The sequence below is a fragment of the Canis lupus genome, chromosome 25, assembly GCF_003254725.2.
Source record: "Canis lupus dingo isolate Sandy chromosome 25, ASM325472v2, whole genome shotgun sequence".
Classification (NCBI taxonomy): domain Eukaryota; kingdom Metazoa; phylum Chordata; class Mammalia; order Carnivora; family Canidae; genus Canis; species Canis lupus.
In genome coordinates this window covers 40175175-40202970 of record NC_064267.1, presented here as the reverse complement: position 1 = coordinate 40202970, position 27796 = coordinate 40175175, and the positions used below count along the sequence as shown (strand labels likewise).

The window sequence follows — 27796 nt, the reverse complement described above, 5'->3', positions numbered from 1 at the left end:
GAGCGATCCCAAACTCTAGAGGACAACATATATATATATTCCATTGCTGGAATTGCTTAGAGTCTCAACAAGAAAAACTCAGGAATAACATGGAAAAGGGTCCCCTACAAATCAAACTTCTAGAGGCCAAATCTGTCCAACTCTGAAGATTCTCTCAACCTTCCAGACTCTTCCCTTGGGTGCACAGAAACATCACAGACGGGAATTTTTTTTTTTTTTTTTTTTTTTGCCTCTGGGTACCTCTGATCCTGGCAATTGATTTAGAAGAATATAAGAAGTCAAGATAATTTTCCACACTTACCGGTTGACCCGGTGGCCCCTTGTCTCCCACAGTTCCAGGTAGACCTCTGGGGCCAGGCTCACCCATGAGTCCCTTGTCTCCTTTTATGCCTTTCACGTGGCTCCCTGGAGGGCCTGGAGGACCAGGCTCACCTGAATTTACAAAGTGCCTGTCAGTATTGCCAGTCCGAGAGGTTGGCCAGTTCTGTCGGTGATGTTTTCAGAGAATGGATAAACCCTACACCTATTGTTACCCTGCATGTTCTTTGTGTTCTGTGATGGGTTTGTGGCAAAGAGAGAATGAGATAAACAGGGAAGCACCTGGCCCAAGGCAGGAACCGTGTCTCCCTCCTAAAGGTCTATTAGAGCAGGATCTTTGCAGAGCACAGTACTCAACACTAGCAACTCAATAAATCTTCATGATGGGATGCATCTCTCTCCTTCAGGCTTATCAATTTGTCATTTACTAATTTTCCACTAGCCTCAACAGCACCAACAGCTTTGATGAGCATCGAGTGTCATATGGAACAACTGAATCAATACTGTACACCTGAAACTAGCATTACGCTGTATGTGAACTAACACATTTAAATCAAAACTTAACAACAGGATCACCACCACCACCAGCTTTGCTGCCCTCTATGTGTGAGCCAATGGGCTGGAGAAGGTGAAGACCAGAGGTCAAAAGGAGCAATGAGGTCATATCAGCAGAAGGCCAAAAGCTTCTATTAATAGTCAAACACTCTTTTCATTCTTTTATCTTATTAAAAGTAGACCCTCTACCTGGGTTTCCTCTGAAGCCTGGTGGACCTCGATTTCCTTTCTGGCCAGGGATGACTGCACCAGGAAAACCTGGTGGCCCTGGGAGTCCCGTCATGCCAGTGGGTCCCCGTGGCCCGGCATCTCCCACTGCCCCTTTCCTGCCTGGGGGGCCTGGTAGGCCTGGGGCGCCCCTGTCTCCTTTGGCTCCTATAAAAAAAAAAAGTCTGGTAAGATTCATAATGCCTTGTACTTGGGGTTACAGCATAGGGGTATCTCTGGTAATGCAGACACTGTGTTTAAAGAGTCACGAAAAAAAAAATAAAAATAAAAAAAATAAAAGAGTCACGAAATATTTTTTAATAGAGGCCTACTAGGAACTGAGTTGAGCCTTATTTCTGCCTTCCTTTAGTTGTTTGATTTTGGCAAAGTGACCTCACTGTTGTATGTGTCAGTTTTCCTATTTTAAAAATGACAGTTAAAACCTGATGTAGTTCAGTCTTTAAAGATCAAGTGAAATGATACACAGATGGAAGAGGGTAGTGTAAGCTCTAAAGTGTTCTCTATCTACGTGCCGCCATTATTATTATTATCGGATGAACTTTAATTACAATAACATTATTTAATCAGAGCCAAACTTCCTGGCACTGATGTGCACATTTGAAGAGTCACCCAGTTATACCCAGACAAAGCAGCAACAAAGTCGAGGTCACTATTCTGTCCTCTGGTTGCCTCTCCCCCCGGATGCAAACAACTACCCTGGAAGGGATGAATGTGGCCAGAGGTTTGTCTTTACCAAAGAGGATGCCCAAGAGGTCACCGCTTAATTACTAATATTTTTCATCTTGGAGAACCTTCAAGGAATTTGTGCTTTGACATTCATGAATGTGTAATGTGTGAATTAAAAATAACCACTCCCTTCTCTTTTCTATCTCTGCATTATTCTAGAAATAGTAAATGGGACACAGGTAGGAGACAGGAAGGAGAAGAAGGGAAAGCCTGGATGAGCAGCTAGCACAGGGAAAGGCTTGGGAGGTTATTATGTAGGAAGACAGGGTGATGATGAAATGGATGAATATTGAAATATTGAATGTCTAGCCTTTGTGTCTGATGTTCTCCAGCTTTTTTATGAAGATGTTGGATAGATGATTTCAGCTCACTCAAGCTCTGAAATGCTGTATTTGTATGACAGGGTCTGGCAATGGTCAGAGGCACCGTGATGCAGTCTTAGGTTACATAGTTCATGCCCACAAAGATGCTTCCTTGTTTACAGTATGATTCCTTCTTAGCACTTGGGAGAATTAAAACTAATTAAAAGGATTCATACCTTCCAAGCCTCAATGAACTCTTGTCTATATTTTAGTTATTCTAGAGGGAGGCACATAATCATTTACTTACTTAATTAGGCTAGTTATTATCTTTTTAAGGCTTTTTTACTTAAGATGATCATTTTATGTCAGATTTTATTTCCAAATAGATGCCAAAGTGTTCTCACCCAAATGGTTAAACTGTGAGCTTTGTCCAGGAAAATAGGACAAATAGTTTCTTTTCGGCCATAATTCTAAAACTGATCTGTGATCTGAGGGAGAAGCCTTTGTGCACGTGGGGGAAGGGTAGGTGGGGTCTGGGAGGTATGAGAACGTGGAGCCCAACCAAAGAGACTATGATATAATCAAGAAACAAATGAAAAGGGACAGCTCTTGGGGATCCCTGGGTGGCTCAGCGGTTTGGTGTCTGCCTTTGGCCCAGGGCACGGTCCTGGAGTCCCAGGATCGAGTCCTGGGACTTGTCGGGCTCCCGGGATGGAGCCCACTTCTCCCTCCTCCTGTGTCTCTGCCTCTCTCTCAATCTCTGTGTCTATCATGAATAAATAAATAAATAAATCTTTAAAAAAAAAAGAAAAAAGAAAAGGGACAGCTCTTGTAAACTTTGCACAGTTGAGCTGGTAGGTCAAGAGGGAGTTCCCGCCCTTCTGAGCTTCCTGCCCCAGTACCTGGCTACTCCTTGTTGGTTCTTGCAAGCATCAATATCCTGAGGTTTTCATTCACTATGAGCCCTTTTTGCTAATAAAATACTCCTATCCACAGGGCCCATATCTAAGAAGGGTCAATAGAAGGTGCAATCTAATATTTCTTCTGGCAGATTTCTCTACAACATGGAAAAAGATTGAAGAAGCTGCTTATCTTGTAAAACACTGGCATGAGAAATCCAGACTCACAGTCTGCCCAAATAAAAACTTGCATATGCTTTGAATGACTTTTTTTTTTTTTTAACCATGTTTGGTGTTGAGAGAGTTACTGGTAGCCCTAAATAAAAAGTAGCATGAACCACAAGCTACAAAATGAAGGTAACATGGCGGGAAAGAACTCGTGTCATTACTATACACTATTGCTACCCCCAACCCCCACTCAGAATAGCAGGAAGGGATGCTCCTGGAGAAGCCAGTAATTCCACCCCCACCATTTTAGGAGGCGATACCTCTAAACCATGCCAACGACCACAACAAAGGAACACATAGCAAGTCTTTTGATTTTTAAAGACTTTTGATAGAAGGAAATTCCAAAATTGGATCACAGGTTCTAATTCATTCACTTCGTTATGATGGTAATACATTTGTTTGATATATCAATCATTTCAATTAGTTTCTGTCCTCAAAGCTATCACCAGGGTCAGGGAGGCAGCACTGCTCACCTGGAGGACCAGGGATCCCTCCTGGGCCTGGATGTGCCCCCAGCAAACCTGAAAGAGATCATTTTGGTGAGTTAATATCTTATATGTGGTTAATCTCATTTATGCCAGGCAGCCCGGGTGGCTCAGCAGTTTAGCGCCGCCTTCAGCCCAGGGCCTGATCCTGGAGACCCAGGGATCGAGTCCCATGTCGGGCTCCCTGCATGGAGCCTGCTTCTCCCTCTGCCTGTGTCTCTGCCTCTCTCTCTGTCTCTCTGTCTCTCACAAATTAATAAATTAAATATTTAAAAATTTTTTCATTTATGCCACTTGGTCAGCTTCACTTTGGCAACAGAAGGTAATTTAATTACCTGCACATTCAGAGCACATTAGTTCTGTGGGAGAACAATCTCTGGAGCAGTGAAGGATTACAATGCCCCTAGCCATTCATGCAAAATAAAACCGGGGTGCTCCTGAGCTAATGAGCAAGTTATACCTGTTTCTCCCTTTTCTCCTGGGGGACCAGGGATTCCATCACGGCCCTGGTTGCCTCTCATGCCCATAGGTCCAGGAGATCCTAGGATTCCTGGAGGTCCTAAGAAAAGAAATGCTACATGTAAAATTCTGTGAAAGGTGCTCCTTTTTTAGAACTGTAGTTATGTGATGCTCAATTCACAGTGAAAACCACGTACAGATTAACACTATCACGAGGATTATCACTTGAGAATGTGTGGGTTGGCAGATCTTTGAGTTAGGTAGGTAGGTGTAAACACCTAACTTCACAGGTTTTGCATTTTTGTCTGGCTACCTAGGAGCTACCTTCCAAGGAGCAGCAGATAGGTAGGTACACAGAGATTCCAACCCCGGGAGAAAATGTGCCTCCCTCAGGATGGGGAAATAGACAAAGTACAAAAATGGAACCTGGAGGTCCTTTGACTCCTGGGGACCCAGGGAAGCCTTTGATGCCTTTTAACCCCAAATCTCCATCAGGGCCTGGCTTTCCTATAAAAGAAGAGAGAAGAGAAGGAAAGAACAGCAGGAGATGGGACGGTTACATCGATGGCTGAAGCAGTCAGTTCCTGAAGTTACCTGTGCTCACCCTGGCCCTCAGGCCTTTGTCCTGACTGCTGTTTCCCCAGAGAAACACAGCAGAGATGTGTCACATCACCTTCAAAGGTATGTGTGCACCAACCACATGGACCACTCAGTATCTGATGTTATTTCTTTAATTGGGAGTTAACAGCAAATCCCCTGAATCTTTCAGTACTTGAAAAGATCTTTTAAATAGTAACTTCAAGTAAGCTGCAACCCAGTAGCCTGGCAGTTGTTTTTAATAAAACAAAACAGAAACTTAAACTCAAATGATAACTAAGAAAGTAAGCCAACACTCGACCTGGAAACATGCCAGAAAAAAAAGAAACTGCAACACTCTTATGGATTGAATTGTGTTGCCCTCAAATTCATAGGTTGAAGTCCTAACCCCACTGCCTCAGAATATCACTGTATTTGGAGATAGGGTCTTTAAAAAAGCAATTACATTAGAATGAGGTCATTAGGGTGGGCCCTGATCCCATATGACTGGTGTCCTTACAAGGAGAATTGATGAGGACACAGACACAGAGAAGGAAGATCATGTGAAGACACAGCAAGAAGATACCCAACTACAAGCCCAGGAGAGAGGCCTCGGAAGAGACCAACCCTGCTGACACCCTGATCTCAGACTCCCAGCCTCCAGAACCGTGAGAACATAAATTTCTGTTTTTTAAGCCACCCAGTCTGTGTGTTGTTATGGAAGCCCTAGAAAACTAATACAAGCATCATGAGATTGGACAATAGAACAACAGTTTGTGTTTTTAGGTTGAATTCTTTGAAGCAGCATTTAAGCTTTGTTCAGAGGATCAACATGGGGCTTGAATCACCACCCTGCAATCAAGAGTTAGATGCTCTACTAATAGAGCCAGCCAAGCACATCTTCCACAGGATCAGGATTTTTAGATGTCAGTCCACCAAACTGGCTGATCAGTAAAATTAGGCTCCCCCTGATTATTGTTCCTTAGTATCTAAGGATTTGAAAACCAATGTTGAATAAAAGCAATTGTTGTACAAAAACCTAAATAGTTTCCTGTTTATGGAGCTGATTCTAGGGGGTAAGGGCTATGCTAAGTGTCATGCTTCTGGCTTTCAGAGTTATAAAGCCAATGCTCACCTGGGTGGCCAGGACTTCCGGGATGTCCAGGGGCTCCCTCAGTTCCAGCAGGCCCCGAATGGCCAGGGGTGCCAGGTAGCCCTCTTTCTCCTTTCCTTCCCATGGCACCTGGTAATCCTGGATCTCCCTTAAAGTCAGTCAAACACCTTTAAAATCCTCATATAATCAGGATATGTGATCAGAACTATGAACTCTGCTTGATTGCATCTAGTTAGTTACTTCGTTAGCAATGCATCTTAAATGTCTGCTATGTGCCAGCACCGCGACAGGTGCCAGGAACAGGATGGCTATTTGTGGGAACCAGTGCAAAATGCAAAGCCAGCATACTTAAATTGCAGGGAGAGTAATGACCAACTCCTCGGGGATCGAAACCTGAGGGATAAACTCATAAACTGATAGCTAGCTGTATGAGAGGCGTTCTGAGTTGTGGAAAGAGGATAAAAGACCCAAATAATTGCCTGAAAACACAGCAGTATTTTCAATGTTCTTTGCCCACACTGAATCCAGACACTTGCTGATACTTAGAGACTCACTCCACCACCGAAGTGTAACTACTTTAGTGGCCAGTATACCTTTAGTCCCGGTGGTCCTGGCCTTGTACCTGCTGAATAACCTGGCTCTCCCTTGTCTCCTTGGAGACCGTGAACACCTGGGAGGCCTGGTCTTCCAGTGACACCTGGTAGTCCCAAAGGTCCCCTGTGTCCTTTAAGACCTGAAAGTAGGGAAAGAGGTCAGGTAAAATAGGTAAACACAGGGATCTTGAAACATTCTACTCCTAACTTTTGCACAAATAACCCTTCTCCCAAGAAGTTGGCTTTTCAGAATCATTAAGGCATGAGGTAGTTATAATGGCTGATTTTTACACAATATGAATATTTGTTTTGTTCTCACTTGTGTTCTAATTGCACACAGTACATTTCATCTCAAAGTAATCTAGTTTTATACCAACTTTCTATTAATTCGGAAACCAAAATAACAAACAATACAGAAGACTTAGAATTGGGAGGCAGCATGAACTTTAGGCTCATAAAAGGATCTTAGACCTTACCTGGCATCCCCATGTTCCCCATGTTTCCTGGACTTCCACGTGGTCCTGCTTCTCCAGGATTCCCAATGCTGCCTGGATCTCCTCGGGGGCCTTGGGAACAAATAAGTAGAGTCACATGCTCTGCACAGTCCCTGGACATAGTAGATGTTCAATAAATATTTGTTGCTTGCATGAATGAATGAGTTCTGAGCAGCCAGACCAGCTGGTTTAAGTGCTTAGGTAGCTGCCTTTTTGCCATCAGACTGAGGAAGGGACTGAGGACCCAGAAGATGTAAAATCAGAGAAAGTTAGATTCTTGTCAACAGTCCTGGATTTCAAACATCAAAATCATCCTAGGTGCAATGCCCACAGAAGAGAAGGGCTCTTGCCACCACATGGCAATAGAGTTCCAAATGCAATCCTGAAATGCTATTGCCATGTAACATATTTTGTCATTGATGGGGTCATAGAGAATATGGGGCTACTTTAATTCAGTTTAAAGATCTTCTTTGCAAAATCAACAGCTTGCTTTAAAAAAGGAAGAGGCAAATCTGAAAACCTCTAAATCATTATCTGATTTCCTTCTATGATATGTGATCTTGTGATACACTACAGTATGTATATTTTATAATATATGCCAGCAATGCCAAAATAAACTTTGTAGTAGAAAGATGGAGGTTTGTGCAAGCTAATATTTTTTCAGTTAGTACAGGCTGACTATAAGCAGCTTCGTTTTGATTTAATTTCGAAGCAAATACCTGTTGGAGGACTATGGGAGCAAAATTCATATTCAACCCCATAGGTCATGAAACACATTTTTGTTATATTTAGATCTGGGAACACTTAAAGCCTGATATTTCTATAAGAGGATCAACTCTACCTGGTGGGCCTGGTGGTCCAGGTGGCCCTTCGAATCCTTTCAAACCTGGTAACCCTGGAATGCCTCTGTTTCCTTTTTCACCCGGCTTTCCTGCAAACCCTAAAGTTAAAAACCATGTATTAGAAACACAGGTTAGAATTTTTTTTAAAGATTTATTTATTTATTCATGAGAGACACACAGAGAGAGAGAGAGAGAGAGAGAGGCAGAGACACAGGCAGAGGGAGAACCAGGCTCCTCGCAGGGAGCCCAATGTGGGACTTGATCCTGGATCCCAGGATTATGCCCTGGGCCGAAGGCAGATGCTCAACTGCTGAGCCACCCAGACATCCCCACTGGTTAGAATTTTGATCTGAATCTTCTACATCCTGATTATACTTGATGAAATATTACTGTAATACAGCGTAACATTTATTAAGAGTGTGGCAAATGTAGGCTTTTTTCAAAATGAGGATGAAGTGAGAATACATGTCAAGCATTAGCACAGTGCTTGGTACAAGTTAGTTCTTAACTAACACTAATGATTATAATATTTATACTTTAAACATACATTTTAAGAATTAGTGGCCTAAATATAGTTTCTTGTAAAACTTTTTTTTCTTTTGGTAATGACAGAGGACCATTTGCTACACTATTCTGATCCAGACTGTCCTGTTCTCAAGTCCATTTATTACAATTATTATTTCTTAAGTAATTAGACCATGAAAAACATCATTTTCTTTTATTTATCTTATTGAATCTGCAGCCAATGTCAGTCTGTCCTTGAGCCTTTCCAAACTGGGTGTAAAGATGACAAAACTGGACTCTGTGAACTCAACGGACTAATCTAGAGTCACCATCAATCGGTGGTAATGCCAGGATGTGATCTAGCTCTGCGGGCTGGAAAGCTCATAAACTTCCCAAAACACCATCCTACTTTCCATAAAACATGATTTTGATCACAGTAGTCTCTGGCTTAAAAATATTCCTCGAATCTGTAATATCTACAAGGCAAATTGCAAACTCCCTCCACTGGCATTTGAAGCAAGCATTTACCAATCTGTCTATGGCCTGGCTTTGTGCCTTTTCTCAAGCAGATTTCTTTCTTTGGGCTGTGCTCCTGCTTACATCCTTATTCATTCACCTAAGGACCGGGTATCTAATGAATAGACAGGCCTTGTGCTGAGTACAGGGAAACATAAATTATGTTCCCTTTCTCCAAGTTTTTAGTGTTTAATTGGAGAATCAGCCAAGTAAATAAACAATTACCACTCAATGTGATAAGTTCTGTAATAGAGTTGGGCACAATATGCTACAGGGAAGAATTCTGCAAGAAGGGACTGTGTGTGTATGTCTTAAAGACTGAATAGGAGCTATATGGGTGGAAAAAGCATGAACAGGACCAGATGCCCAGGCAAGAAAATAGCATGTACAAAGGAATGGTGAGGAGCAGGTGGTTAGATCATTTTCTTTTGTAACATTTGTTTTTCCTACTTATGTCATTTATCACAATCTAAAACACACACACACACACACACACACACACAAAACGATGATATTTAGCACATTCATTTGCTTTGGGTTTGTAAGAGTTGCCACGACAAATCTGGTTTGGTGGTGTAGGGCTGGAGGGCTAAAATTGGTTTTTATATTTTTAATTTTTTAAAAGATTTTATTTATTTATTCATGAGAGACACAGAGAGAGGCAGAGGTATATGCAGAGGGAGAAGCCGGCTCTCCATGGGAGCCCAATAAGGGACTGGATTCCAGGACTCCAGGATCATGCCCTGAGCCAGAGACAGATGCTCAACTGCTAAGCCACACAGGCATCCCGGTTTTCATATTTTTTAAAGGTTGCAAATAGGCAAACACTGAAAAAGAGTATGCAATAGGGACCATATGCAGTCCAAAAAAACCCAGATACTTACTTCCTGGCCCAATACATAAAATGTCTGCAGATCCATTAATGTCTCTTCCCCCACTGAACTGTATGTTTCCCCATGACCAGAGTATTACAAGTACTTGGTTCACTTCTATGTCTTCAGCACATAATAGAATACCACTTGATAGGTACTAACAAGTATAATTGTTGAATGAATATCTGTCACATAGCTGGTGAGGCAGGCAAAGGGCAAGTGATAAAGAAACTTTGTATGCCAGTCGAAGTTTACTTTTACCATATTTGGCAAAATGGTGGTTTTGAGGCTTATAATTTAAAATGGACTAGTGACAATTTATTTTATTTTATTCATTTATTTTTAAAGATTTTACTTATTTATTTGAAAGAGAGAGAGGGAGTGCACACTCCAGAAAATAAGCAGGGGGAAGGGCAGCGGAAGAGGGAGAAGCAGACACCTGCTGAGCAGGGAGATGGACATGGGGCTGGATCCCAGGGCCCTAAGATCATGATCTGAGCTGAAAGCTGATGCTTACCTGACTGAGACACCCAGGTCCCCCAACTAGTGGCAATTTAAATACAGCAGACCCAAATGCAGAATTAATGTAGAAATAAAAAGTCATGCATTAAGGAGGCAACATATTATTGTTCAAGGCATAGAAAACCCAGTTCTAATCCAGGCTTGGGCTACCAACTGGCTTTGTGATCATGGGCAGGGCATTAAACACCAACTCTCAGTGTCCTCCTTTGTCAACTACAGGAATTTTCTTTGAAAATTCTTAGTCTCAGAACCAGCTCTGATGTTCTGATTCCAAACAAAAGAAAGGGCATACCTTTGAGGCCTGGTTCTCCTTTGTCCCCCACTGAGCTGGTTATTTGACAAGGCCCCATAGGTCCTTTCTCTCCTTCTTCCCCCTTGGCTCCTGGGGGCCCTTTCTCACCCTTTGCACCTGGAATTCCAAAGCTACCTAAAAATAGAAGTAGCAACATCAGTTCCTTAATTCTTGAAGTAGTTCATAAGGGTCCAAAAGCTAATGGTGATCCCATAAAATAAAACAAAATAAGACAGATATAACAGCCAGCCACATGAAGATAGTGGCATAAGATGGTAGGGAAAAAATTTATTTCCATTCAAATGGAAAAAGGAATACAGAATACAGAAAAATCAGATACACAGTTCTTTCAGGGAAATTACTTTTCCCTCAAGGGATAAAATATATTTATTCTGCTGCTAAATAAGTGAACATCGCTCATGCCTTCTGATCCTGGGAAATAGTGCCCCACTTACCCCTCTGTCCTGGGGTGCCTGGGATCCCGGGAGGCCCAGGAGGGCCAGTGTTTCCTGGATAGCCCATCATCCCCATCATTCCTTTTTCACCTGTAGAAACAAGTTAACACAGAGTAGGTCAGGTTGTACAGAATGAGAGAAGTGAAATATTCCATAAAATAAAATAAGTTATACTTCTAAGGAGGGTTGAAGGAATGGTTTCTATAAGTACAAAAATAACCATATTTGTCTGGGAGATAGGTTAGTTCACAGTCTTTATTATCCTATGTATGTGGAGGTCACTGATAGCAAGTCACATTTGCAGATGGAAGCAGAACATGTTGAGGTTCTGGAGCATTCCCTCCTCCCAATCCTTGACCAATGGCTTTCTTTTATAGTCCTTTATTTTATTTTCCACAAGCAGTCAATCATTGAACTTGGCTTTTAAATGCATTTGTTATTGTCTCCCCCACTGTCAGAGGTGGTCTTGCCTGCTGATGTGTCTCTAGGGCCTAGAACAGTGCTGACATGTGGAAGAAGTTTAATTATAAGAATTATTTGCAGATTAAGTTGTTTTTCTCTGGAGGAGAGAGATCAGTGAAGTCCTTATGCCATGAGGAGATTATTTTGAATATTGTTCCCAAACATCTCAACTATAAAAATAGTGATAGAAGTAAAAAGAATGATAAGGGAATATTATGAACAACTATAGGCCAGAAAATCAGATGACTTAGTCAAAATGCACAGATTCCTAGAGTGGCACAGATTATCAAAACTGACTCAAGGAGAAATAGAAAATCTGAGTAGTCCTATAACACAAAATTGAATTAATGATGTAAAGACTTCCCACAAGGAAAAGCCCAGACTCAGATGACTTCACTGGTGAATTCAACCAAATGCTTAAAGAATATCAATTCTTCACTAACTCTTCTAGAAAATACAAAAGAAGGGAATATTTTCTATTTTGTTCTATAAAGCCAGCATTACCTTGATTCCAAAACCAGACAAAGATATCACAAGAAAAGGACAGACTAGTATCCTTTACAAATGTAGATGCAAAAATTCTCAAGAAAATACCAGCAAATATCCTTTAGTACTAACATATAGAAAGAGTTGCATAGCCAAAGTTGCCATACCTGGGTAATTGTGAAATGTGATCATCCCACCACCACCACTGCCCTGCTCCCTGACTCCCTCCAAATAATTCAGTAGGAAACACTTATACTAACTGAAAGAGGAATGTAGAGTCAAAATTCTAGGCCTAATTTCAACTTATAGAGTCACCTTAAAAGAAAATGTGGAAGAAAATGGAAGAAGAAAAATAAAAGCACAGAAAACGATACCTGGTAGTCCTAAAAATCCCGGATTTCCTGGATATCCTTTTTGGCCAGGTGGTCCTATCTCACCTCGATGACCTGGCATTCCTGGTGGTCCAGGTTCTCCAGGAAAGCCTGATCTATCCAAGCCTGGAATACCTGGGTCTCCTTTTGGCCCTGTTTCACCTCTTCTGCCTATATATGAATAAATGAACAAGTGAATGAATGAACACATAACTGCCTTCCCCATCAACTCCAGAAATATATTTTTTATGGTTATAAATATTTAGTTGTGTGATTATGGGCAAACCACACACTTATCTGAATGATGGACTGATTTATTTATGTCCCCTTCTGTACAATTTCTAAGACTCCTTCTGACTTTAATATTCTATTTCAGTGATTCATGTGGTAATGAAAGCATAGAATTTATATCTATTTTCTAGTCCTGCAGACACATCCTGGGACTTTATGACTATAGCTCAGTCTTTAACCTGCAAAATATGTATATAACCACTCAGGTGGGGAGGCAAGCCATCAGATACTTCTGGAAACAATAATAGCACTACTACAACCATTAATGTCTTGGCCAGAAATTGGTTTGTGAACATAAAAGCAATGTGATACTCCATAGGCATTAGCTGAGTTCTAAAAAATTTTTTTCAGTTCACAGATCTGACTGAGAAGATCCAAGAAAATAGAGTCAATTTTACATAATCTGGACCACCTAGCCTGCATAATTTAGAGTTATTTCACACCCTTATTTTATGTTGCTTGGGAAGCAATTAACTACATATCTATTTACCACTTTGTATACTTATGGAGGTAAAGATAAAACTTTTTCTGAGAGTATATAAATATATATGTAAATATAAGTTTATATGTATCTTCAGTGTTCATATGGTCTTGCATAAAAGACCAAACCAATTTTACTATATTAATTTCAGGTCTCTTACTCTATGGGTGGTACTCACTGCAACAAATCCATGACTAGGTTTAGATTGCTAAAATAACATTTCCTACTGAACAGTGATCAGGACTTGTTGTTGGACAGTTCTCATGTTAAGCAGCAAAGCACAGAGCAGGAGTCTCATGTCACCTGCTCAGCTAATGGCTGGTTTCAAGGCCCTCCTCTTACCTGGTTGCCCTTCCAATCCATTTAATCCTGGAAGTCCGTGGGCTCCTCTGGGACCCTCTGTGCAACTTCCTGGGGGTCCTTTTTCTCCAGGTGGTCCAGGCTTCCCTGGATCCCCTGTAAAATAGAGTCCAGTAATATATTCAGGTACCAAAACCCAAGGTCATCATAAAGCTGTCACAATCATTCTCCTGTAACCCCCCCAGATTGAACCTATATTTAATACCACTGATATGCCTTTTATAAAGGACACTCATAAGGACAGAAGGAAGGAAGGAGAAAGGAAAGAGAAAACAAAGGTAGGGCAGCAATGGAAAAATAATTAGGCTCTTCATATTCTATTTGTTAAACTAGAAGTCTGAGAAGAATTCTTCTTCCTAGAACACCTTCAACTTGCTGCATTTTAGCAGAGCTCACCGTGGAGAAAAGTAATCACACTTGCTATTGTACCTGGTGGTCCATCAAGCCCTCCAGTTCCTGGAATTCCAGGGAGACCTGGAAGTCCAGGGAGTCCAATTTCTCCATTTTCCCCAGAATTGCCTCTTTCTCCTGGAAAACCTGGTATTCCTGGTTCTCCAGGTATGGCTAGTCCTGGTTCTCCCTGTTGCACAGAAATCATGTTAGTTGCACTATATAACACTTCCAAATCTTTTTTGGCTATTAACTGGCCTTTAGGGCTATTAAGTAGAAAATAATCCCTTTTGCGCAGTTACCACCATTATACCATCCTTTCCTTTTTCAGCTCTAGTTGCTGAGTTTCCTATAAAATTATCCTTGACTAGTCTTGAGGCTATGTAAATTGCACTTTTTAAGAAAACTGAAAGTGTTCTAAACAGTCTAGATGTTTCTACTTTTGACAGCTTTTCTCATAGTTATCCACATGTTTTTAGAGCCCTTCCATTTTAAATACTCTGAATGTTTCTGAAGATTAAGGAGGAAACTAGGGAAGCAAACTTGTCTTCTAATACCTTCTCTTTTCCTTTCTTAAAGGTAGGGATGGTTCAGAGAAATGTTAAAAAGTATTTAATGTCTTTATTATCTGCCAATATATAGATAACTTCTACACCCAGAGTCTCCTAACTGGCTTACTGTGATTGCCACCCTCCCTCTACCCCCTTTATCCCCACACATCCATCTAAGTTTTAATTCTTGAAGACCTTGGCTCCTGGGAGACCTGGTTCTCCAGGTGACCCGGGCTTCCCCATTTCTCCTGGACAACCCGGTGCTCCTTTTGCTCCTGGAAAACCTTGGTCTCCTACAGAGAAAACACAACAATAATTGCAGAAGTAGGCTTAGTAAAACATTTAGAGCAGTATCTCTGTTATTTTATCTAGTGTTTTTATGAGACAAGTTGCTAGAGATGTTTTTATGAAAGTCTGAATTATGAAAAAGTCAACTGCTACATTAGCAATTAAAAAAAATCCCATTCCAAATCAGATCCTCAATTTAAAAAATGTCTTTCTCCATTTTATTGTTTAGCATGGCTACAATTTTGATGTGGCAATTCTTTAAACCACTGATCCTGGTTGACCATTTGGCTGACTTCCTCTTTTGGAGTATATTTTACATTACAGTGTATAGCCAAATAAATTTTTGAATGTGCATAAATCCATCCAAGCACGACCCAGATGAGGATATAAAGCATAGTCTGGTATCCTAGGCCTAGGTAGCCTTCCTTTCTAAACATGGGTTGCTCAACAGAATTAATTCCTAATGCCATTGAACATAATGAATTAACTTCTTTCTTATATATTTGTAATAAGAGAATTGAGAGAGGAGTCACACATATCGTTTGTTCTGTTCCAGTGGTTCACAAGAGGAAACCCTGGTGGAGCAGGGCTTCATTCAGAGAGTTCTTTTGTGCTGCTAATTTGACAGATTTTTAATTCACCATTAGTTGATGGGATTATTAGGTTCAACCAGGAAATCTCAGTCTATGTTTTTCAAGCATTTCTTAAGCTACTTCTGGTCCTCATGGTCTCTTTCCAGAAGGTGAATCCATAGGGTTACAAGCAAGGACGCATTCTTAATAAGTCCAAGAAGGAGTAGGCAAAAATATGGGCCAGGCTGCATTACTTCAGAGATCATTGGGAAGACATCTGAGAAATTGGAGTCTAAGACATTCTTGAGATGATTACATTTTCCATTTCAAATATTCATAAGCTGAGATCAATATTCCTGTATTTGTGCAGAACTAATGCATGATAAGCACTGATGACATATTAACCTAGGAGATCAAATGCCAAAAAATGGATTATCTTTTGACAGACACTTTAAGTAATATTGAAACTAATATTAAAGGATTATAAAATCTGAAAATCTATGCAACAAGCCAGGGACTGAAATGGCTCATATCTCATCCTGAACAAGACTTTGATGTATTGGTTAGGTTATTGTTTGAGTTCTCAGCATCTGGATTTCTTGGAGTGTCTTCCCTTTGATGGGAAATAGCATTTGTTCCCAAAAGAAAATAACTTCTGTAATTTATAAGGGAGTGTATGGGAAAACCAGTTACTTGTGATTCCATAGTTCTTTTTTTAATTACTAAAGAAATGTATAAAGTGAAAAAAATGTATAAATGTAAAAATGTGCATTTATCAAGAAGTAAAGAAAAAAATTCCTCATAATTCCACACTTAAAAAGAATCACTGCTACCATTTTGATGAATTTCTTTCCAGATTTTTTCTATGTATTTTAAAAAATTTGATTGAGATGAAATGTGTAAACCTATGTGAGTTCTACCTTTTTGCCTAACATCATTGTAAGACTTTTCTTTTCCCATTTAAGATGGGTGAAAAACATTATTTTAGATGTCACATTATGGATCTTTTCTGTTATTCATGACATGTATTTATATTTTCTAAATATCCATAATAAATGTTATATTTTAAATTTTGTAAATTTACCCTTAGGTCCAGGGGGCCCAGGGAAGCCAATTCCTGGAATTCCTGGTTCACCATCAGGCCCAGGAAGACCCGGATCACCACATTTTCCTATGGATCCAGGGATACCTTAAAACATACAAACATTCGCATAAGAAACTTCCCTTCATCTTGTCCTGAAACACAAAAAGTCTAAGTTTCTGTGTCATTCTAGTCCTTTTTGGAAATTAGGAAATAATTTCACATAACCTCAACTGCAACTCTTCCTTTCTATTCTTATACATTGCTCTAATCATTAGGAGCTGCAAATAATGTTTAAGATAGAATTTAGTTCCTAAAAAGAAATATTCTAGACAATGTGAACTACATAAGTCTCCCTCTATGCATGCAAAAATAAGTTTCAGATCATACTGGCCAAGAAATTACATCATCAAATGAAGAAGCTGCAGGAACTATCCTGATGAACCACCAGCAAACATCACTTACTTTCCACCACCCAACTCCCCCACAAAATCCACAGAGATTTTTCTGCTCTCAACTTCCTTTTCTGTAATTATATTGATTCTTTTTTCTTTTTTGGAATCAGAAGGCACCAATGGGAATAATTTGGATAATCTCAAAGATCAATGACAAGTCCCCTGCCTGTGGACTCGTTATCTAACAAAACTTGAGCCTTTACTCTCTTTTGGAACCAATAAATATTTTCTTTCCTTACAAAGGGGATGACATTTTTCAAGGACAGTAGGCTATCATTTGATGCCATGCACCAGACTTGGCAGAGGGGATACTCACCAGGTGGACCTCGGGGGCCAGCATAACCAGGGGGCCCTGGAGGTCCTGGGGGCCCTGGGACTGGTGTCGAAATACCGAATTCTCCCTTAGGACCTTAAGAAAGTTTGTGATCATAAGATTGGTGTGCATATTGAAGATTTTTTTTTGGCTCAGAGGAATAAGTGTGATTATAAGGGGTTTATAAATATATCCCAAGGAATAGAAAAAATAGTCTTCAAAACTGGCTTAAAAGATGACCAATCCACTGAAACTTTCTTATTCAATTGAAGAATATTTATAAGCATTGTCTATTGCCTAAGCTTAGTTTTAATTAATGGCCCAACTCAATGCTCGTCTATTGAAAGAGAGCCTATTCTAAAAAAAAAGAATCGATAATACTGAATTCAGCTTAAAACTCGGTGAATATCTATTTGGTAGGATATATATTTATTGGGCTACTAGTTTGCATGGGAAGGAAGCATGGTATGCTGAACAAAACGAAATGTGGCCTGGGCATATATCTTAACCTCTCTGATAAGTTCTTCATGTGTCACTGGGGGAGTAATGCCTACAGAGCCCATAAAGATTCAAAATAAGGTGGCTTACATTAAACACATGTTAGTGATTTGTGTTATCCATATATTTATAGAAAAATAAGCTTACAGTAGTGTGATGGAAAAAGCTTGATGATAATATATTTTACGACAGCAGAGTCCTTCACATGCAGAAAGAACAGAAGAGGATTTGAAGATGGGTTAAAAGAACGTTTTCTGTAAAGGGCAAGATAGTAAATAATCTGGGCTTTCCAGTCCAGATGGTCTCTATGCCACTACTCAACGCTGCCATTGTAGCGTGGGAACAGCCAGAAACAATATGTAAATGAATGAGTGTGGCTGTGTGCCAGTTAAACGTATTTATGGACACTGAAACTTGAATTTCATATAATTTTCATGTGCCATAAAGGATTATTTAAAAGGTTTTTTTTATCCACCAATCATTTAAAAATTTAAAAAATCATTTTTAGCTTGTAGGTCATGCATAAATATGTGGTAGGCTAGATTTAGACTATGGGCTGCCATGGTTTGCCAATCGCTGGATTAGAAGAGCAGCCTCAAAAGCAAGATGCAAAAAAGAATAAACCATAAATATATATATGTATGTATATATATAATCACAAAAGAAGCTTTATGTACATGTGTGGGCAGAAACGCATGCATACAATTTAAAATATATATAAATACCTGAGGGAGGTACCTACCAATTTTTTACTGATGAGGGATACTATAAAAGGGTTTGGAGGCTATTAGTTTATTGGGTCTAACCCTTTAAAGTGATGTTAGAAGCAAACAATGATATGGTGGCATTATTTGTGAAAACTATCAACAACATGCAATTCTCATCCACAGATAAACACTGACGATCCGATCCCTCCTGGATCTACCAACCATGTTCAGTACACGTGGATCCCAAAAGTTGCTGGGACTTTAGAACTATTTATCACAAAACTTTTCTTCATTTATCTTAGCTATTTTGAAGTTTTATTTACAAACCATCTATTGAATTATGGGTCAGAAAGAACACATTTGCAATAACATCAGTGGGCCCTTGAGACTTAGAAGAGGCTTCTCAGTATCAGTTTCATAGGTTTCTATCACCCCTTTGTTTATCACAATGGAAATCCACTCATTATTCTATATATTTCTTTTCTTTTTTTTTTTTTTAAGGAATCTCTACACCCCACATGGGGCCCAAACTCATAATTCCAAGATCAAGAGTCGCAGGTTCCACCTATGTAGGAAGCCAGCCAGGTACTCCTCATCCCATACATTTCTATTAGTAAATGGAGACTGACTATTTCTTAGGAAATTTCAGCTGGAACTGCTCAGTAAAGGGAAAGTAAATGTTCTCTAACATATCCTACATATTCTCTCCCAGCGTCTATGAGCTAACATATTCTACTTATTGGAAGCAGATAGATATACATTCATTCATCTTGGGGGAGCTTCACTTGCTCTAGGAACCATGACCCCACTCCACAGGAAAACAGGACTGGAAAGAAAACTAACCAACCGGCTTCTCCAGGTGGTCCAGGGGCTCCAGGAACTCCTTGGGTGCCCTTTGGACCAGGCTCTCCCTGTGGTCCATAGTTTGGTGGTCCAGGTGGTCCTGCAGGTCCTGGGGACCCTGGGATCCCAGGATCCCCTGGAGGACCCTGGTCCCCCTTCTCACCACTCAGGGCCTGTGACAATAGGAATATGTTTGGATAGTGCTTCATTCCAATATCCCCTTACACGGGTTAATCTTACCATAAATAGGACTGCCAGATAAGCAGCCAATGAGAAAGTCTTGAATTACAAAGCAGTTGGCATTTGAAGGGAATTATTACTAAAATCAGAGCACTGTCTGGTTTCTGCTGTTTTGTGGCCTTCAGAGTACAACAACATTTCATTAACTTGGAAGTCCCTTGGGTCCTGCTGGAGGTGTCCTCCAGCGGGATGTCACACATAGAGAATAGCTCCTAAAACTTTGTTCACATTGGCCAACAGTTCAAATAGCTTCAGAGCTGGCAGTCTTGGGAATAGCACATTTCTAAAATAAAACCAGCACAGCAAACCTTTGATCTTTACTGGGTATTTTCGTTACAAAGGAGATACAGATAGACTGCATTCCTTTTTTTTTCTTATAAAATATCTTTTTGTAATTGCATAGGCTGTAACTTTGGAAATAGCTTGTCTATTTTAAATGAGTCAAATGAGACAGAATAACAGAGCTCCCCTTCTCCCGCATACAGCCCCAAATAATAAATTTGACTGGATTTTTCATTGTTCAGTATCATTGGGTGACCAAGTGTTGGATGTTTTTCCCCCTTCTTCTATAATGACAGGGCATAAGACTCAACATATCACCTCCTTGATTTTTTTCTTTGCTTTACTTTTACTGAAACTTATAAGGAAATTAGTGAGATGCAAAAGGAAGCATCATGTGAACTGTCATAATACTAGACCAAAGAACTCTAGACTCTGTCCCTCTATAAGCATCACTGCCATCCCAGGGACAGCCTGGCCATTTGTCAAGGGAGAGTCTGAGAAACACCAAACCTGCCAGCTGCTTTCAGCCAGAAGGTGTTTTGTCATCAAGAAGGCATCGGGAAGACTGTATACCACGTCTACATCTTTGGGAGCCACACTTTATATTCTGATACTAAAGCGTCTGTAAACAAATCTTTACATTTATTTGCCAAGTTTTCCTGTTCAAGGTGGGATCCTCTTAATTTGATAACACTGATAAACCCTAGAAGAAACTGGTATTTCCTGGAACAGGCTGGGCAGCATGGCTGGCAAACTTCTCACAAATACACAGAGGTGCTTAGCTTCTGACCCCAAGACGTTTTGAAAGAGATAAGGAGATCCCAGTAGGAATCTCCCAAGTGAACATGTGAGATGTTCTATTCCTATCCTAGGAAAAGACAGAAATGATGGAAGCCTAAATATTTTAAATGACGAAACATTTGATCTGTGTATCTGATGACCCTACTCCTAAATATTCTGTTCTTGAAGCATTTATTTTTGCTTAAAAGAATGAACGCAGTCCTCAAAACCTTGACTAAGACTTTCCACCATTAATCATTTTCTGAATGTGTCTATAACCTCACTGGATACAAATGTGGAACTTGTGTAAGAGACAAGGTCATTCTCCACTCAGGATTTTATTTGGGCTAAAAGCACTACTGAGTGCTACCTATGTGTCAAGATATGATATATGTTTGCTGGGGTCCTTGCTACATCTCTGAAGGCACCCCATTGTGCAGTTGGAGGGGTCCACCAGGATGAGTGGCCAACCACTTTCTGATCGCAAACCACCCAGTGTTGTCACTTTGGAGCATCCTAATGGCAGGGAAGGTAATTTGAAAAAAGTACTGGATACCAACCGGTTCACCTTTGGGTCCTGGTGGTCCTTTAATTCCAGGAGTTCCAGGAATTCCATCCAAGCCCTTTCTTCCAGGATGGCCTCTGAGCCCGGGGTCCCCTGGAGCACCCACCTGTCCCTCAGGCTCAGATGTTTCTCCTTTTTCTCCTTTAAGTCCTGGAGCACCCGGAGCACCCGGGAATCCCTAGGGCGGTACAGAAACAAGGCTGCACTGCATTTGGGTGCAGCTGTTCTTGTGCTAATCTTAAAAAGAAAATGTCAACCAGAATTTTTCAAATTTAATGAATGTGGAATTTTTTTCTTTAGGCACTTCCTTTGGCCTACGAGTCTGATTTCAAGCTTTTTGGTTTTCTTTTCTATTTGCTGCCAAAACTGGAAAAGAATATAGCTAGATAGCACAATTCAATGCAACACATGCAATAGCATTATGATTCAATAATACAAATGATGCAATTATGATAATATCACATCATCACAAGATTACGTTAGGATGTTGGTAAATTTTAACATGCATCTATAAATAATTTGATATAAATGTGTTTATTTTTATATAACTTTCTGAGTCACTCTGATAACATTTTAATTTCTAAAAGTCTTTGAGCTTAATTTACATATCCTAAGCTATATCTTTATATGAATACAATTCAATGATTTTTAGTAAATTTGTTTTTTTTTATTTTTAGTAAATTTGTACATTTATGACATTATCACCACAATCTGGTGTTAAAAACATTTCCATCCCTCCCCTAAATTCCTTTAAATCCATTTGCAGTCAATCTCTGTTTCCAACTCTAGTCCCAGGCAACCACAGGCCCACCTTCTATCTCTGATACCATTTTAAATGATTATAATTCATTGCTTCATTCACTTATTCATTCACACATCATTCATTTATTCATTTAATCAAGTATCTATTAAGTGCTCTAATGTTAAGTACTCTTTGCAGGGCACCAAATTGACAACCTATGTGTGGTGCCAACTGTATTTCCAGAGTGTGCTACTTCCCAAATTGCCACTAAAGCTTCCAAACCATGAAATCTTACTGGAAATCCTGGAAGACCCGCACTTCCTGGGGACCCTGGGCTTCCTTTAATGCCAGCTGCCCCTTGTCCTCCTGCAAAGCAGTGAATTATTAAATATCCATTGAATGCCAACTCTGAGTAGTCAGGGTAATGCAGTATATGAAGGAAATAGGGTGTTTTCTTCTGAGGAAAGAAAATTTCTATCTTAAAACACAGAGTGCAGGGAGGGAACGGGAGTACATTAGTAGAATAGAGATGATGTAAAGGAAAACAAAACAATTAGAATTTAAAAATTTTTACCTTCCTAAAATTCTTGTCTTTATAGTTTTAAGGAGATACATTTATTTGTATTAATCATAAAAGTAACATCTGCTCATTGTAAAAAAAATAGATTCGGAAAGAAGAGAATAAAAAATCACCCATAAATCCACCACCAGAGGACAATATTCACTAACATTTTCATGTATGTTACTCATAAAATTGTATATCCATAATGCACTGGACATATACATAGTAGTTTTGAATCATATGTCAATAAATATACATATGTCAATAAATACAGTTATATCTTCACTTAAGTGGTTGCATTGTAACCTTTCGTGTAGATCAACCAACATTTATTCAGCTAACTGCTGTAGTTCCACTTAGCTGTAGTAAACGATGCCATGATAAATATCTCTAGATATTTAGTGCTTCAAACTTCTCCAATAATTTAAATAAATTCCTGAAAGTGTAGTGCGAGACCAAATGGACGCAAACTTTTCCAAGGCTTTGGATATCTGTTGCTAAATTGCATTTTACTGTACAATTTTACACTTCCTATATGTATTTAAATATCTCTGTAAAGATGATCCCTTTAGAGAGTCTTTTGGATGGATCTCAAGCCCATGTGTCAACAAATGCATATTCAGATTTTATATTTTGCAAGATTTGAATCAGGATACATTTTTTGATAGTCATCCAAATGGTTTTCCCGTTTATATATCTTCTTTGAGCTATACCTATAGTATGCCAAATGTAGAGAAACCAAGGAAAATACAACACTGCTAGTTGCTCGGTAACAGTGGCCTGCCCACTTACATTCTACCCTTGGGCTAGAGGTCACTCAAGGGGAATGTAGGACTATAATGATTGCTTTCCTTCTATTCTTTCCCTCCCTCCCTCCCTCCCTCTCTCTCTCTCCCCAACTCCTTCCGTTCCTTTTAGTTTTTGTTTCCATAGAACATTTCACCCAGAGTCTTAGGCACTGAATAGGAGCTGCATGAGGAATAATCTGCCTCCCACCCCAGCCCTTTGCCCCCTCATTCCCTTGCCATCCTTCCCTCTCAGGCCTGTCTCAGAGATGACAGAGGAACTAAGGCACTTATAAATGGAGTAGGAAGGCTTTGTGGGTGACAAGGACTCTGGCTGAATGCACGTCCTTTATCAGCTGGCCACGGTATCACATTTAGCATTTCTCCTTTGGACTGACACCCAGCCCCCTTGAAGACCCCACGCCAATGCCAATGCCAATGCCAACGCCAATGTCTACCAGGTGGTGGTAACATACAAATATCCCCTTATCTGTGTTGCCAGGTAGACCTCTGGATTAACTTGCCTCAAAGGGAAGCTCCTGGCACAACAATTAAAGGATGCCAGTGTAGAGAGCAAGAGTGGGGCTCTGGAGGAGGGGGTCTGGATTTGAGTCCAGGCTTGACCACTTATGAGCTCTGCCACCATATGTATATGCTTCCCATCTGTCAAATGGGGTTACTGATAGCACCGACCTCTAGGACTGATGTCAGGAATAAGGCACAGAGATACACACGACATCCAGAACAGTGCTGAGCACCCAAGTGCTCTGTGACTTGAGCTCTTGTTGCTTAGTGATAGACAATTTGATGACAATGTGGGCAGATCATGGTGGTCATGGCAAAGCCAGGACTGCATGTGACATAGCATGAGAGGCCCTGAGTAGCCAGGGCAGTGGCACGAGGGACAGAGGAATCTAACTGAGACTTCCTCTACCTCAAGGTTTTGCCCAGGATCAGTTCTGTGGCTGAGGAAGGGGGTGCCAGGGCAGCAGAGACAGTGGCAGCCTGGAGCAATCATATGGAGTGGAGGGTCTGGTCTGGCAGAGGGGTTGACAAAAGAAGTGACACAGGCTCTAGTCAGCTCTCAGAATTTTGGCCTCTGAGATGGTTTTTACCTTCAAAAATAGAGTTAGTAGCTAATACTGAAAAGTGTATGATTTCAGATAAAAATCTTCCTTTCTTTTCATGAAAAATGGAAAGATTTATCAATGCAGGGCTTAAAATGCCGCAAAGTAACAACAGATCTGAGCTGGTGTGGGATGGTCCCCTCCATTGTGCCTTCCAGCTCACCACAGTCCTCACCACTCTATTGCCCCCACTGGTGTGCGGATTTATTGCATTTGTATCTTTCTAAAGAATGACATAGTGCATATGCCTTCGGCTGTACCGAAAGTGGAGGCCTTAAAAAAAAGACTGAGGAGAGTTGTGTCTTTTAAGAAAAAAAAAATGAAAGAGAGCTATTTCCTCATGGAAGAAAAAATGTGTATGTGGGATGCCTGCCTCACTTCTCCTAGCTCCTACCCCCATAGGAACCCCAGTCTACAGTTCGTGGATAACCCAATGGTTTGCTAGAATTCAGCAACTAAAATGGAACAAGGGGACATGCCAGTTTTTGTGTTTTGGCTTACTTTATGTTAACAGAATATGCTTTTGAAAATCTCCCTCTAAGTTCTTACAAACCACATCATGACATCCAGACGTCTGGTACCTTTTTTTCACCACCCAGTGAGCTCACCCTTTTGTACTTGCAAATACCCTTGCCCGCAAAATGTCTGTACCTGGGATTCCTTTTATGCCATCCAACCCTGGCAGTCCTGGGAGACCTGGACGCCCTGGGATATAAGCACACTGTACGCACAAGAGGCCTGGTTCCCCTGCAATCAGAGCATGCTTACGTTACTCATAAACCCACATCGAGTCTGCAGAAAGTACAGATGATTTCCAAACCAATCATTTACTACATTAAAAATTTTGGGGAGGTTAATGAAAATCATCAAGGATATTGTGCATATTAGTTAAAAAATCACTCATCTAGGGGCGCCTGGGTGGCTCAGTTGCTTATGTGTCTGCCTTTGGCTCAGATCATGGGTCCTGGGATCGAGGCCGGCATCGGGCTCCCTGCTCAGCAGGAAGTCTGCTTCTCCCAGTCCCTCTGCCCCTCCCCCTTGCTCATGCTCATGCTCTCACTCTCTCAAAATAAATAAATAAATAAATAAAATCTTTAAAAAATTATTCACGTGTTGCATCAGTTTTTTTTATCTATTTGACCTTTTTAATATTCTTAGAGGAAATCTGAATCAAGAATAAAATATTTATTTTTTCAGTACCTCTCTCCTTTGGTGCAGGATAAAACTCATATTCTAGGCATATCCAACAATTTATTGCCTGGGTGCTAAATATATGATTGCTTCACAGATAAATGAATACTTTTAGGTAATTCTTTTGGAAAGCAAGCCATCCGTGGCTGTCTATAGTTTGGGATCATTGTTTTGAAGGGGAAAAATCAGTGATAGTAATGATGATGAGAATGATTTGCTTTCATAGAGCAACACCAATGATTGAACCAACCTTTGGGCCCCTCGACTCCTGGGATGCCTGGAAACCCAACATGGCCGGGGAGTCCACCAACCCCAGGTGGACCTTTGCGAAACACGATGTCACCTGCAAAATGACAACACCGAAGCTATTTTTAAAATTTTTATGTGTTTTTTATTCAATTACCAAGTAGTTTCAGTAAGATGTATTATTTTATATGCATTTCCCCCATGTTTGTTTTGGAGGCTGAGTCTTTTGATGGTGGCCTGCAATTGAAGGCTGAAGCATGTTGACCAGCTTTTCCTTTCTCATTTATGCACATGTGATATTTTTTGATGATGCAGTGATTCTTTAAAAGTTTGTTATCTGGTTAGTTCTTATCACAAAATCAACCCATGTTATTTTATTCAATTATTTCCAATTCTTCCAAGACTACCCTTTTAGCATTTTTAGGGAAAGGATCAAATCTCATTCCTCTGTGTATCTTGGGTATATTGAATCTCCCTGATATATTGTAGATGCTTAATACCTACTGAGGGAGAAAGTTCTGATGGAGTGTTGATCTGTTTTCTCTGCATCGCTTGTTCACATCAATGGAATTTGTCATTCTTAAAGGAGTCTTTAAGAAAGCTCTCCCTGGCCTTCCACATATATTTGCTACTATATAATGTTTCAATGAACAGTTAATGCTCTTAAGCTCTTGAGTTCTAAGACCAAATTTTTGGTCTTGCCATTGCATATCTGGGTAGAAGGCAATGCTGAGGAAACTAAATATTTGAAAATAATACCTATAGCTGCCCCAGATTTCAGAGCAACATGGTATCAGTGGAAACATTTAATTGAGATGGAATGGGGTGTGGATAACATTTGCTTGACTCTGAAAGGAATGCTCATTTTGTGATCCAGTTTTCTGTGTCTTTAAGATGACTGGATAATTATCTTTAAACAGTAAAACCTAATGGCAGTTTTATACTTGATGTAGGCCTATATGTATACTTACACATTTATAGATTTGTATTTACTTGCATATTTTCATACTCATTTCATGCTTAATTCAACAAATATTTGAGTACCTACAATGTTCCAGCGCCTATGCTACATGCCGAGCTTTAAACAGCAACAAGACACAGTCTCTGACCTCAAAGAGCTTTGAGTCTTCATAGGGGAAACTAACCAAGATAGGCAATGGGAAAAGCTCTACTATTGGGATAAGCATGAGTGTTTCAGGATGTGGGCTCGGTGAAAACTTCCTGCAGGACATGAGCTTGAACTTGCAACTGGATGGACAGACAGGTGATGCTCAGATAAGAGAAGCTAGGAAACCAGGGCCATCTCTGAGCGGGGAGGATGCATGGTTTCCTGGGGAGGGAGGTGTGTTACTGCTGGCACCCAGGGTCCAGAGCCCGACGACAGCACTTATTACCTACAAGAGCTGTGCACACCAGGCTCCTTGTCAATAAAATGAGCATGCTAAGCCTACATCTTGAAAAAGACTCAGAGCACTAGAATTTGTTAAAATCCCTGACACAGGGCAGCCTGGGTGGCTCAGTGGTTTAGCGCCACCATCAGCGGGGGGGCGTGATCCTGAGGACCCAGGATCGAGTCCCACGTCAGGCTCCCTGCATGGAGCCTGCTTCTCCCTCCGCCTGTGTCTCTGCCTCTGTGTGTGTGTGTGTGTGTGTCTCATGAATAAATACATTTTTAAAAAACCTTTAAAAAAATCCCTGACACTGAAAAATTTCAGTTTAATTTAGTTTTGCTTTGTTTTTCACATAGGTTCACACCATAGCTTGGCAGCTTTTGTTCTCGGACATTTTATTGTTTTATTAATGGGATAATTTCTCAAGCAGCTGTTGGCCTAAAGAGAAACTTTTATTTTTTTCCCCAAATATTGCTCAAATAGCCAGACATTTAACTGAATTATCTTATTAAGAAGAAGAGTTTTCCAGATCATTCTTTCAGATTTTCCAGGTTTATAATCACACTGTCTATAAATAATAAATCCTTCCTTTCTTTAAAACAAAATCTCAGACACACAGAACATTTTTAAGGCTGTTAGGAGGACTGAGTATAAAACACAAGACCTCCTGGGCACTTTCCAGAAGAGCCATTTAAGATCCAAAGAGTGTCCCATATGGTCTGAGGTTCTGTGTACCTAACAGCCAACAGAAAATGC

At 40.3% G+C, this 27796-nt stretch overlaps 1 protein-coding gene across 1 annotated transcript in view; it reads right to left on the bottom strand.

Annotated features, from left to right (window-relative positions):
• The window catches only part of COL4A3 (collagen type IV alpha 3 chain), a 130473-nt gene that overhangs the window by 16051 nt on the left and 86626 nt on the right, over positions 1–27796 (bottom strand). Inside the window, 22 exon segments of the mRNA XM_025463271.3 lie at positions 302–432; positions 1063–1248; positions 3730–3777; positions 4202–4300; positions 4627–4707; positions 5912–6038; positions 6484–6623; positions 6960–7049; positions 7819–7917; positions 10526–10660; positions 10981–11070; positions 12303–12470; positions 13414–13527; positions 13861–14011; positions 14568–14665; positions 16317–16421; positions 17085–17177; positions 19134–19302; positions 20992–21174; positions 22034–22104; positions 24864–24959; positions 25654–25746. Coding sequence (XP_025319056.3) covers positions 302–432; positions 1063–1248; positions 3730–3777; positions 4202–4300; positions 4627–4707; positions 5912–6038; positions 6484–6623; positions 6960–7049; positions 7819–7917; positions 10526–10660; positions 10981–11070; positions 12303–12470; positions 13414–13527; positions 13861–14011; positions 14568–14665; positions 16317–16421; positions 17085–17177; positions 19134–19302; positions 20992–21174; positions 22034–22104; positions 24864–24959; positions 25654–25746 — 2567 coding nt within the window.